Source organism: Mesoplodon bidens (assembly GCF_964165515.1).
Source record: "Mesoplodon bidens genome assembly, contig: HAP1_SCAFFOLD_451, whole genome shotgun sequence".
Lineage (NCBI taxonomy): Eukaryota > Metazoa > Chordata > Mammalia > Artiodactyla > Ziphiidae > Mesoplodon > Mesoplodon bidens.
Genome location: NW_027671878.1, coordinates 230075 through 243471, shown reverse-complemented (window position 1 = coordinate 243471; position 13397 = coordinate 230075). Strand labels below are relative to the sequence as shown.

Genomic DNA, 13397 nt, shown 5'->3' with positions numbered 1-13397 from the left:
GCCCCAACCTCCTGATCTATCCCTCTCCCCCACCTTTTCCCTTTGGTAAACATAAGTTTTTTTTCTATGTCTGTGAGTCTGTTTCCGTTTTGTTCAGAAGTTCATCCGTATCACTGTTTTAGATTCCACATAGGAGTGGTAGCATATGGTATTTGTCTTTGTCTGACATCCTTCACTTAGTCTGATAATCTCTAGGTCCATCCATGTTGCCGCACATGGCATAATCTCATTCTTTTTTATGGCTGAGTAGTATTCCATCACACATATGTACCACATCTTCCCTATCCATTCCTCTGTCGATGGACATTTAAGTTGCTTCCATGTCTTGGCTATTGTAAATCGTACTGCTATACATATTGGGGTGCGTGTGTCTTCTTGAATTATGGTTTTCTCTGGGTATATGCCCAGGAGTGGGATTGCTGGGTCCTACGGTAGCTCTAGCTTTAGTGTTTTGAGGAACCTCCACACTGTTCTGCATAGCGGCAGCACCAGTGTACATTCCCACCAACAGCCTCACCCCATCTGTAAACACCTTTCCCTGAAAGCCACGGGGGAGTGGGGGCCTTTTGAGCCCTAGATACCTGGACCCCTTGCTTGTTGCCCTGCCATAAACGCGGCACTTTCCTTCACCGTGACCCGTGTCCGTAGATGGGCTTTAGTGCGTGCGGGCGAGTGGACCCAAGTGTGGTTCCGTAACAGCGTGTTTGGAGATCAGCAGAACTGTCGCCTCTCCTCCTCTCTCTTCCTCCTGCGGATGCAGTTTAATATAACAACGGCTGTAGCTCTAGTGCAGAAATACCAGTGGGGTGAAGCAGAAGGGCTTTGTCAATACAGTCCTTTGGGCATGAGAGTCCCGTGGAGAAAATATTCCAACACAGATGCCTGGACCCAGCCTCACAGATTCTAATTCCACAGCACTGAGCCAGGGCCTAATTTTAACCTTCTCAATGGACATGCTTCTGATGTGGAAATGACTGGGTGGGATGTGCCACCCAGGCTGGTGCAGTAGGGGGTCTTCAAGGCATCGTTGAATGCAATAAGCAGGAGGGAGGTGAACCGTGACCTGGATTTCAACCAGGCAGCCTCTGGCAGGGCTGTGGCCGGGCCATGGGTCCACAGCTGAGCAGACGTCTGTGTCAGCCTGCAGTCCTCCTGCCAACGGGTCCGTGACAAGCCCTCCAGCGGCCTGGTGCTGCTGCGGATGAGCAGCCCTGGGATCGGAGTTCAGCCCAGGCACCTACCTGCTACATACATAGTGCATGTGCTTGTGAGGAAACCGCCCTCTCCACCAGGAAGCCTGGAGCACATCCTCCCGTACAGCCCTCAGAGGGGACCAACCCTGCTGACACCTTGATCTCAGACTTGCAGCCTGCGTAAATGTCGGACAGTGCATTTGTTTTGCTTAAGCCCACCAGTGTGTCGTATTTTGTGACGCAGCCCAAGTAAACTGCTACGACCTGTATTTTGAATAAGAAGGAATTCACATGAGACGGTCACTTTCCTGCTTCCCCTGCCTTTATTTTTTTTATTTTTATTTGTAAAAAATTATTTATCTCTCTTAGGCTGCATCGTGTCTAATTGCAGCACGCGGGCTTAATTGCCCCGTGGCGTGTGGGATCTTAGCTCCCGGACCAGCGTTCCCAGGCTTTGAACCCACGTACCCTGTATTAGAAGGCGGATTCTTTACCACTGGAACACCAGGGAAGTCCCTCCCCTGCCTTTAAATTAAGACGTGTCGCTGAGCTTCAAAGAAGAGCCTGTCCTTTTCTGTTAGATTACAAACTTGAGTTTTCTTCTTAAACAGTGCGTTTCCTGGTTGTGGTAGATGAAAAAAATGGTTGAGAGACTTTAAGAGGAAAATGATTTTACAAATCCTGAAGATGGGTGCCAGATATCTTGATAAAATTGGTATGTTAAGAGACCCAAAATAAACAGGAGAAAACACAGGCAACTACTTAGGAAATGCAGGATGGGAAAGGCTTCTTCAAGTACAGTGTCCAAGCTGATGAAAAGTATGAAGTGAAAGTGAAAGATTTGAACACAAAATATCTTTTTAAGTGTCTGTATAACAGAATGTGAGAGTAAAAAATTAAGTTAAAAAGATAAAGAACAGGGATTAACAGATACACACTTTTATATGTAAAATAGATAAACAGTAAGGACCTACTGTATAGCCCAGGGAACTATGTTCAATATCTTGTAATAACCCATAATGGAAAAAAGAACCTGAAAAAGAATACATATATTCTTACATAAATACATGTAACTGAGTCACTTTGCTGTACACCTGAAATATTGCAAACGAAGTATACTTCAATAAAAATAGATAAGTGACAAAGTAGGGAAAATATCTGTATTTAATAGAAATGCAGATACAAAAAGAGAAAGCTTTATATTGTAAATCTCCATATATATGAAGAGATCTTAATGAAAGCAAACTAAAAGGTGGCCATTGCTGCTTCTGGTCAAGGTGAAATCGCAGGGTCCAGGTTTACCCTCCTAGCTTCAACAACTTTAAAAAGGGGGAAATGTATGAAATGACAGTTTTTCGCCTTTTGGAGAGAGGGGTGAGTCGTGAGAGACATCAGCTCACTGCTGGACATCCTGTTCATTGGGATGACTCCGTACTTCTTATTCCCTTTTTTAGAGCATTTCCTCAAGACAGCTTGTAATAGAAAGACTTCCAGAGAGTGTCCAGGGCAGGGGGCTGGGGAGCCCAGCATGTCTCTGGGCTGGAGGGATAGAGTGAGGTGTGGAGGTGGGCACAGCAGCTGGGGTTCACAGGCCACCCCAGTCTTCTGCTGAGACACGGTCAGTGCACGTGGGTGAGGTGAGAACTGGAGGCCTGGTGGCGTGCTCATGGGCGCACTGCCCTTCCAAGGCGCTTCCCAGCAAGGTACTCCGTGTAGCTGATGTCCTTACGTGGTGAACTTGGAAAATGCGAGAAATGCGCCCTGGAGGTTTGCCAGGCTCAGGCTCAGAGGAGGTGTGGTCGCTGTCATTCCCACACAAGCAGCATTTCATCGGTGAGAATTCAGGCAGAGGCCAGAGTCAGCAGCAGCAAGAACTGGAAAAGACCATTCGTGGCTCTAAGCAGCCACTTCCAAGAGCAGTTTTGGAGAAGCACACATTTTGTGCAGGATTCATTTAATGTGGCAGTTCAGCTGGGGAAATCAGGAATGGGTTAGGTGCTTATTCATTTGCATGAATCATCACTTCTTATTTCCGTTTTTAGAGGATTTCCTCAAGACGCTTGTAATAGAAATACTTCCTCTGTCCCTTTCGTAAGTATCTAAATCTTTTTAAAAGCTAAATCAGTCTCTTGCCAGCATTACAACCCAGGAATGTTTATGTTAAGGACCTGAGAGCTATCTTCTTTATCTCTCTGTCACCAGGGGAGTTTAGGCTAGGTGTTAGGCACTTTCCTCTGAGCTATAAGTACGTGCTTGTCCTAGAGATAGGAGAAGTTGTCTTTCTCCTTTGGATAAAGGGTATTAACTAGCATGGACAACCACCGAGATGACCAGGTGAATTTAGGATGTACTCTGAAAGAATGTATGCCATTTTTATGGTGGTGTCAAGTCTATTCCCATGAGGCAAGTTCCCGTTTATCTTGAGAACCTGTATGCAACAGATTTTATCTGCTGAGCTATAAAAAAAAAAGGTGAGGTTGATTTCATTTGCACAAACATTAGTGGTTCACCTGTGGGTGCACAGCACAGTCTGGTTTAATGGTTATTCAACAGTAAAACCGTTTTCTTTCTCTCTACATTTGTGGAGAGGATTTTCTCGGTTGGCGAGAGATTTTTTATTTTTATTTTGTGTGTTCGTTAATTAATTAATTAATGAGACTGTGCTGCACAGCGTGCGGGATCTTAGTTCCCCAACCAGGAATCAAACACGTGCCCCCTGCAGTGGAAACTAGGAGTCTTCACCACTGGACCACCAGGGAAGTCCCTGGAGATTTTATTTTTAACTTTTCCCCTAGCAGCTTTTAAGGAACAGTTGGCCAAGAACACAGTTATATTATTTCACCCCCAGTGATAAATAGTGATAAATCATTACCCTTCTGATTCCATTTTTGAAAAATGACATTTTTACCTAACATAAACAGCATCCTGTATAAGAGGTAAGATCCCAGGTATCTGTTTTCTGTTTTCGGTTTGTGTGTACGTTCTGATTTTCGTACAGTTTTTAATGCGTTGGTTGTGTAATCTAAACAGCTACAGTTTCTATTTTCTTTTCCTTCCGTGGGCAATATTAGTTTGTGTCATGGCTGGGCATTTATTGTATTCTAGGATTTGAATGAAAGTTGTAGCGTTTCAGTTAAGCGAACATGATACCCTCCTTCCCCTCTCCTGGTGGTGGGGGAATCTCAGATGTAACCCGAAATGTCCCAGGGCCGGGAAAGGACCAGGGACCCTGGAGACCATCACACAGCCCCCACTTGAGGCCACACCTTTCCTTGATCCCTAACAGGAGTGAAGACAAATGGGCAATGGAGTCCCTGGTCCAGGCGGCACAGCCTCGCAGCACAGCAGCACTTGAGCGCCAGATGAGAAGGAGACATTTCATACGTTCACTATCTTGACGGCACGGAGACTTCTGGGAGGCTTCTGGAGTCCGGGTACTTGTCCCGTGCTCCTGGCGGGCTTTGGCAGGCGGACTTCGGGCGTCCGCCTGCGCAGGTGCGCCTCATGATTTGTGCGTGTTGGCGCACGCGCACCGTCGCCGCCCCGCCCTCGCTTCCTGTGCGGGCCCAGGTCGTCGCTGGCCGTCGTTCCCCCGTCTTGGCCTCTTGCGGGCGAGCATTTCGGGGGCCTGCGGGGCGGTACGCTGTCCGGGCCGGCCGGCAGCCCGCGGGAGCGGGCTGTGCGGGCGAGGGTTCGCGTGGGCCGGGTGGAGGCTGGAACTGTGACCTCCGAGCTCGAACCGCGGAGCCCGCGTTTGGGCCGGAGTGGCCGGGCGGCCGGCAGCGGTGCAGTGCCCGACCATGTGCAGCGCGGGGCCAAGCGAGGTCCCGGGAGGGACGTGGGCCCAGAGCCGGCTCCTCAGGCCCAGTGGTCTCGGGAGGCGGAGCGGAGGGACCCCGAGAGAGGAGTGCGCCCGAGGAGCAGCCCCCGGACCGGAGCCTCGGGAGCCCGGGGCCGGTGAGCGAGTCCCGACGGGGTAGGTGTTGCGTCTGCAGGCCTGTAGTTGGTTGTGGAGCCTGCGGCCCTTGAAGAGCAGGGCTTGGGGTAGCCCGCCCCGGGCCCCGCGGTAGAGCCACCTGGAGGGTTTGACCGCTTCCCGGAGGTGGAGGGGCCGGGCTGGAGGACAGGGCTGGCTGCTCCGGATGGGGCTCCCCTGGGACTTGTGAGCTCTGGGTGTCCTGGGGGAGCAGGGTCCACAGGCTCGGCCGGGACGTGCCGCGTCCTCCCCTCCGTCCAACCCCGATCCTCCTCCTCGTCCTCCCCCTCCTGTCGCCGTCTCGGCATCTCGCACGTGTGTCTCAAGGCGCGTCAGCACCTTGGTTGTGTAATGTAAGCGTCCGCCGCCCCCCTGGGTTGTGCCCTGTGGAGTCGCACAGTGTAATCGGTGCAGGATGAGTCTGCAGGGCTTCTGTCCTGCTGCCTCGGGTGAGGAAGGAAGCGATGGGGCCTGAGAAGGGAGATGACTTGTCCTAGACCCTCACCGGGTGTGCACGTGGGGTCGCTCACAGGACTCCAAACTCCTAGGGCAGGTGTTCTGTCCACTTAAAGTCAGCTTTAATAAAAGATGTTTTCGAGCGTCGCACTTAAGTTTGTAAAGTTTGTACAAATCATTGCAAGACTGAAACGCACCTGAGTGTGTCCCTTTATTCTGGGTATCCTGTGGATGTTGTGATCTAAGTTGTTAACAGACTGAGAAGAGATAAACTATAAGCGTTTTTTAATTTCATATTTAATGACGGAGGTTTATTTTAATAGGATTCAATGTACACTCGCTATGGAAAAATAAAGTATCCCCTCAGGTACCAGAGTCACGTGGGAGTTACAGACCTGAGGGTGGTTGCTCCCTCCTTATTCTCACAGGCCCTTCTGAAGGTGAAAGGACGGGTCTCCCACAGGTGTCTCTTGTGGAGCGCAGGGCGGGTGCTCGTGCACCCCGAGCCGCTTCAGTCGTAGCTTCACTGCCTGCGTTTTCCTTCTCCAGGTCCGCCTCCACTGTCACAGTCCTGCACGTTGTTCCAAGAGCAGCGGAAAATGAGTCAGCCTCTGGTGAGTTTTGCTGTTTACGTATTTACCTGCTGCTGTTCTTTTGTGATAACACCTTGGGAGGCGCATAGTTCAAAAGTTAAAATGGGAAAGTAGGAGTAGGTAAAAGATGTGGTTAGACAAAGTGTAGAGGAGCAGGTCAGCACCAAGTGTTTCTGGCAAGTTCTACGTGTAGATCCCAGGATCCTCTTAGAGCCACAGTACAAGGCTCGTGTTCTTGACATTTGTGGCAGAACACCATCCCTTGCTTGACTTATATGGTCCTGCCAAATCACTTTTGTTCTCGAGCGTTAAAAGGTTTCCCTGAGGATCCCGCTGTAGGCCGCGAGCCTTCCTGAGAGACAGCCCCTAACGTGTTGACGTTGGTGCCTTCCTTGTGCTTCCTGTAAGCCGAGAGCGTGCTGTCCAGGGAGCACTGAGTGCATATAAGTTGTCTGTTCAGTAGAACACCGTTGTCACATAGGTACATTGTTTTCAGTGCTCAGTCGAGGGATGCAATGAGGATCATCTGGAAGAACAGCCTTGTCACCCTTCCAGTAAACTGCGCTCTTTGTCTCTTACAATCTCAGAGGGTCGCGCTACACACCATGCAGTGAGGTCTCTGGCAAAGATTCTTGTTTCCCAGCTGAATTGTATCGTGCAGCCTGCGGTCTTGGTTCTGCCCCTCCACGGAACCTGATCCGGTTGAGGTGACCTGGCATCCAGCATACAAAGCAGTGGAGATTTGCCAGTCGTCACCTCGGACCACTGTCGCCTTGCCACCTGCAGAGTCTGCTCTGTGGGTTTCTGTGACAGATCTCTCCTTGCTGTCTTCCTGACTGACTCTGTCTTCCGCCCTCTGTGTGTGTTGTCGTTCCACCCTTGGTCCATGACTCTCCACCCCGTCTGATCTCACCCTCTGGTGCTTTTCACCTCCAGCTCTGTCAGTTCTCCCACCTGGACCAGACAGAGGCCTCTGTCCAGCCACTTGCCAGCATCTCTATGGAGTTTGTCCAAAGGGCACCTCGGATGACTAGATCCAGTAGATCCAGAAATGATTATTTACAGCTCCCCTGCCCCTTGCCTTGTCCTGTTGTCTCTGGCGGCTCATCGTTGCATCATCCAGCCTGTCGCCTGCCCAGAAAAATGAGTTCATTCTAAAGGCCTTCTCCATCCTCTGTTACCACGTTGTAGTGTGAGGCTTGTTAATGTCGTCTTCTGAATGGTTTTTATTCGTTCTCCTTCATCCCATACTTGCTACCATTAAAACAGCTTATCTGTTCATTTCTGTAGTTACAGAAACTTCTTTTCTGTGCCGCTACCTCTTTCCTCCAGCAGCTCAAGTGTATTCTCCACGCTGAGTATTTCTCCTAAAATATTAATCACAGCGTTTTGTCTGCATGTGGGAAGCACTTTAGAGGTTCCCTGGGTGACTGGACAAACGAGGTTGCCGTTCCGCGGAGCCAATAACCATCGAGCCCAGCACTGGGGGGAGGTCCTAACTCGCCGATGATGCGTTTGGATGGATCTGTGGGGTAAAATCCTGATCGGAGAGGCTTAGGAGAGAGGAGTGGGAGAACTGGGTTTGTTCTGGTCCCAACTTTTTCAAGACATTTTGCTGTGACGGGGAAAATAGCAACTGGACAGTAGCTGGGGTAGGAGCTGAGGTCCGGGGAGGATGTTGTGTTGTGTTGTGTTGTGTTGTGATGGGAGAAATAACAGTGGGAATGATCCAGTAGATGCGTGTGTGGGAGGGGAGAGCTGCTGCCCGTGGTCCTGGAGTGGGGAGGGGATGGCTGAGCAGGGTTGCAGGTGGGGAAGCCCTCCGATGGCTTCTGTGTTCTCAGGGAAGCAGCTCCTCAGCTGAGGGTGAGGGTGAGGTTGGGGGTTTGAGGGGAGAGCAGAGCTCTGGGGCCCAGCTCCATCGTGACCATCAGCACACACAGTGCATCCAGCTGGGAAGACTGTACTTGCCTTCCCTGCCTGAAAAGCCATCTCCTTTCTTAAATGTGGGAGTAATTACTCTTTGGGGAGCCTATGTAACTACATGGGTGCTTCTCAGCTCAAAACGAATTGAGTGCCAGTTCTGGCCACAGACATTTTCTGCTCTGCTGATGGAAGGGTCCCCAGAGGAAGTGTCCTGCTTGCCTGGCTCTTGGCCTCGAGGACCCTTCACACCATCTAGTGTTGTGTCTTTTATCTTTGACATAAGCATCAAATGTCTTCAGGTTGTGCATGTGATCTTAAGAAGCAATTCCCTGCTTCCAGGAGCTTCTGTTCTCCTCGGGAAAGGCACTTCACAGACGTAATTACGGGAGAGGACGGGAATCCTGCCCGTCGATACGTAGGGAACTCCAGAGTGCTGACAAAGCAGAGCCTGCTTTTATTTATTTATTTATTTATTCATTCATTTAAATTTTTTATTTGTTTACTATTTAACTTATTCAGTTTTGGCTGCGTTGGGTCTCTGTTGCTGCGCGCGGGCTTTGTTCTCTAGTTGCGGCGAGCGGGCGCTACTCCTTGTGGCGGTGCGCGGGCTTCTCATTGCGGTGGCTTCTCTTATTGCGGAGCATGGCTTCTAGGCATGCGGGCTTCAGTAGTTGCGGGTCCCGGGCTCAGTAGTTGTGGTGCGCAGGCTCTAGAGTGCAGGCTCAGTAGTTGTGGCGCACGAGCTTAGTTGCTCCGCAGCACGTGGGATCTTCCCGGACCAGGGTTCCAACCCATGTGCCCACCATTGGCAGGTGGATTCTTAACCAGTGTGCGACCAGGGAAGTCCGAGAGCCTGGTTTTAAATGCATTGTCAGAGCACGTGGCTCAGTGACTCGGGGAAGGGGGACGGCCCTGAAGTGACCAGGACTTGGGTAGCTGCAGAGGTTGGCGAGGCTCTCAGAGCAGCGTGAGGTGGACTGGATGAGGCTCCTGAGGTGCTGGTAAGGACCTCCCTCCTTAGGATGTGGGTCTCCCGTCAGGAAGAGCGGGACGTGAAGGCAGGCAGACCCTGAGTTTGACTGAAGAGCCTCCCCTCTGTGCTGGTTTTGGTTTCTTCCTGTGCAGAAACTGAAACCTTGTAATTGGGACAGTGAGTCATCTGATCAAAAGATGTCATGTGTAGAGACTGTGGACGGCATGAAACGCGGGGTGGGGTGCGGTGGGTCAAGTCAGGGGGACTCTGGGCTCCAGCGCGATGCCCGACAGGAAGGGGCGAGGCCGCGGCGTGTTCCCGCTCATCCTAGGCCCCGGTAAGCAGTATGTACGTTCCCTTGGGGTTTTTCTGAATCGTGAATGAGGTTGAGAGTATTTTCACGTGCTTAGAAGCCGTTTCTTCTTTTTAATTGGTAGACAGTCTTTAGAGCAGTTTTAGGGTTATAGGAGAATCAGAATCAAGCAGACAGCACTTTCCTATACCCGTTCCTCTGGGTTCCCTCCCTTGGTAACGTCTCTGGCCTGTGTGGTGCGTCCTCTCAGTGATGGATCGGCATTGACACCTAATTCTCCCCTGGAGTCTGTAGTTTATATTAAGGCTCACTCTCTGTGTCCTACTGTTCAGGTTTGGACAGGTGTGATGACCTGCAGCCACCACTGCAGTGCCACCCAGAACCATTTCACTGCCCGAAACATCCCTGGGGGCCACCTTCCCTACCAGTGCCCTACCAGAACATCCTACCAGTGCCCCCAAGCCCCTGACAGCTGCTGGTCTTGTTACTGTCTGTGTTTTTTTGCCCTTTCGAGAATGTCACGTAGTTGGAGTCCTTCATTCTGTGGTCTTTTCAGACTGGTGTCTTTCTGTTTTTATATGAAGGGCCTGTTCATGTCCACTGCCTGTCTTCCTGCCCCAATACTGTCTTGTTTTGTTTTGTTTTGTTCTGTTTTGTTTTCCTTGTCTTACTGCCTTTCAGAGTCGTCTTAAATGTTTCTAAATTTTTCCAGTTGGGGTCCTGTTAGTAAACATTGTTTTCCAAGGTTTATTGTCATTTTCCTGTATTTTCCCGCATTGCTATATAATTCATTACTTTTTTTTACTTTGAGAGGTTGAATACCATGCATTTCAAAAGTTTCTCAAAATCAGCACATTTGTGTGGATAAGATTCCTAGTTGAAGAGCACCCTCCTTGGTCAGTACTGGGGTGCAGCTTCTTTGCGGGGGGAGGAATGCATTGGTCTCCTGGTTCCCTTTCTGTTGGGTCTCAGTTCCCCTTGCTGGTTCTGGGCACTGCATCAGCCACTCTCCTGGGATAGGCCAGGCAGGTGGGGTCCTCACTTCCTGGCTCCAGAAGTTGTGTGTGTCTGAGAACACCTTTGTTTTTCCCTGAGGAGCAAGAGGACTCTTTTGGTTGGGGAGCGGCATCCTAGGACTGCGGCCCTTGGGCCCCCACTGTTCTGTGTCATTTGGGCCCCAGCCATGCGTGGGAGATCTCTGACACAGGGACGCAGCTGTTAAAGTCCTCTTGGGGTTGTGTCATTTACAGTCCTCTGAGGAATACTCCTTTTCTTTAATGAAATTCCAGTGCTTAAGCTTTCTAGTCACTCATGAAAGGAATCTCAGAAAGGAAAGGAGACCGGTCCTCTCTGCCCCCAAGCAGGGGAGTGAGCCGACACTGTTAACCTAACAGTGAGAAAGTGGCTTGTGGGAAATGTGTAACCAGTTCTGAGTTCTGTGATTACAAGGCTGTCTGTGGAATCTTACTGTACCAAGGGGTCTTTTAAGACACATACATCATGGGTTGTTCCCTTGTGTTTTGAAACTAACCTAAAACCCCTAAATATTTGCAGTTCTGATTGCTTTCTTAATTTGTTATCCAGGTTTCCCGAAATCCATTTTCTTAAAGTTGAAAGTGCGAGAAGAGTGCAATTTTCTCATCTTCCCTTTACATAAAAGTGAATGTGGTCAAGCCGCTTAACCCATCACCAAATAGAAAATCATCTGGAACGTTCACATTAATGCTCTTTTCAAGCAGGAACAGTGCATATATTTTTATGCCCATTACCAGTGAAAACTATAATGTTTTCTTATTGTGCTGTTTTTTTCGCATCAGGCAAAATGACAAGCAATTAGAAAAGCCCCACAAATCACACATTTTGTGAAATTACAAATGCAAAACCGGAAAGTAGAATAAGGTGCGCGTGATTCTACTTAGGCATTAAAATTAGAGTAGTTCATGGTCTGATCCCTCACTCTCTTGCATTTGGTAGTAACTTCCAGTGTGTGAACGAGTGGGCCCCCAGTCTTCATCCGGGCAGCCACAGATGTGACCAGCGACACCTGAATGGAATATGCGCAGAGCTTCTGGAAGACTTGCTGTCGATTTCTGAGCCAGGCTTCTCGAGGCTGAGCCGAGGCAGTTCTGCACAGACGCTTGTCTGCCTTGGGCGGCAACCAACTCTTTCCCCCGGCCCCCCTCATCCCCCCACCTCGTGTGTCCTATCAGCAGCTGGGCACCCTCAGCCTAACCAGGCCAGCAAAGCCTGGGTCCCAGACATCTCTGCATCTGGAGCTGGGGGTCAGGTGACCTGGCATCTCAGGGGACCTTGCTAACAGGACCCATCCTGCCTCTTCGATTGTTCCACATAAAGAACTTTGATTTGCAGTCAATGTCAGGAGTTTGTTGCCATCTGAAACGGCCTCTGAGCTTGGCATGGTCTTTTCCTTAACCTCCTCCACACCATTCCTTAGTTACACTGTGGCACGTGGGGTCTCAGTGTCCTGACCAGGGATTGAACCCAAGTACCCTGCATTGTAAGGCAGATTCTTTAACCCTGGACCACCAGGGAAGTCCCTACCCTTATGTTTTAACAGTTTTGGAGGTCTTCACAGAGATCTTGGATGGATTCACCTAACATCACCAGGTAAACTTCGTTTCAAAAGTAGTGCACCTCATTCCTCAAAACTTTTAAAGTAGAACTAATTATAAGATCCAGAAATTCCACTTCTGTGTATTTTTTCGGAAGAAAACAAAAACACTAGTTCAAAAAGACACATGCACCCCTATGTTCATTGAGCATTATTTATAATAGCCAGTGTATAGCAGCAACCTAAGTGTCCATCCATAGATGAATGGATAAAGAAGATGTGTCATATATACATATATATTTATATGTATACGTATATATATATATATATACACATATATATGTATATGTATATATATATAACTGTACACACACACACAATGGACTATTAGCCAGAAAAAAAGAAAAGAAGAAGAAGAATGAGGGGCTTCCCTGTGGATGCAGTGGTTAAGAATCCGCCTGCCAGTGCAGGGGAAATGGGTTCAAGCCCTGGTCCGGGAAGATCCCACATGCCACGGAGCAGCTAAGCCCGTGTGCCACAACTATTGAGCCACGCTCTAGAGCCTGTGAGCCACAACTACTGAACCCACGTACCACAGCTACTGAAGCCCGCTCACCTAGAGCCCATGCTCTGCAACAAGCTAAGCAACCGCAATTAGAAGCCCATGCACCGCAAGGAAGAGAAATCCCCGCTCGCTGCAACTAGAAAAGAGGCTGCATGCAGCAACAAAAACCCAATGCAGCCAAAAGTAAAATAAATAAATTTTTAAAAATTAAAAAAAAATGAAATCTTGCCATTTTGTGGCAACATGGATGGAGCTAGAGTGTATTATGCTAAGTGCAATATGTCAGACAGAGAAAGACAAATACCATATGATCTCATTTGTATGTGTACTCTAAAAAACAAAACAAATGAACTAATGTCACTAAACAGAAACAGACTCATAGATACAGAGAACAAACAGGTGGTTGCCAGAAGAGGGTAGGTGGATGAGTGAAATAGGTGAGGGAGATTAAGAGGAACAGATAAGCAGTTAGAAAATAAATGAGTCATGGGAATGAACTATACAGCATGGGCAATACAGTCAATAGCATTATAACTTTGTACGGTGACGGATGGTAACTAGACCATAACTAGAGTTAATCTTGGTGATCATTTTCTAATGTACAGAAATATTGATATTATGCACCTGGAACTAACATAGTGTAGTAGGTCAGTTACACTTGAATTAAACTTTTTTAATTCAAACGAAAACAATAGTGTGCCTCGTTAACTAGAGATGCTTAGTCATACAGCAGTTCTCTAGAACATATTCATCCTGTGTAACTGTAACTTTATACCCGTTGAACAACTCCCCATTCTCTCCTCCCCCACCCCTGACAATTTATGGGTGAC

The 13397-nt window shown here is 48.9% G+C and overlaps 1 protein-coding gene across 1 annotated transcript in view; it reads left to right on the top strand.

Moving 5' to 3' along the window:
• Nucleotides 1-4697: 4697 nt before the first annotated feature.
• Nucleotides 4698-13397, top strand: part of LOC308610876 (uncharacterized protein) — a gene marked incomplete at its 5' end in the record, with an annotated part of 114920 nt that continues 106220 nt past the window's right edge. Inside the window, 3 exons of the mRNA XM_081259876.1 lie at nucleotides 4698-4776; nucleotides 4927-5169; nucleotides 6175-6239. Of these exons, the coding sequence (XP_081116002.1) occupies nucleotides 4698-4776; nucleotides 4927-5169; nucleotides 6175-6239 (387 nt within the window). The remainder of the gene's footprint in view (nucleotides 4777-4926; nucleotides 5170-6174; nucleotides 6240-13397) is intronic.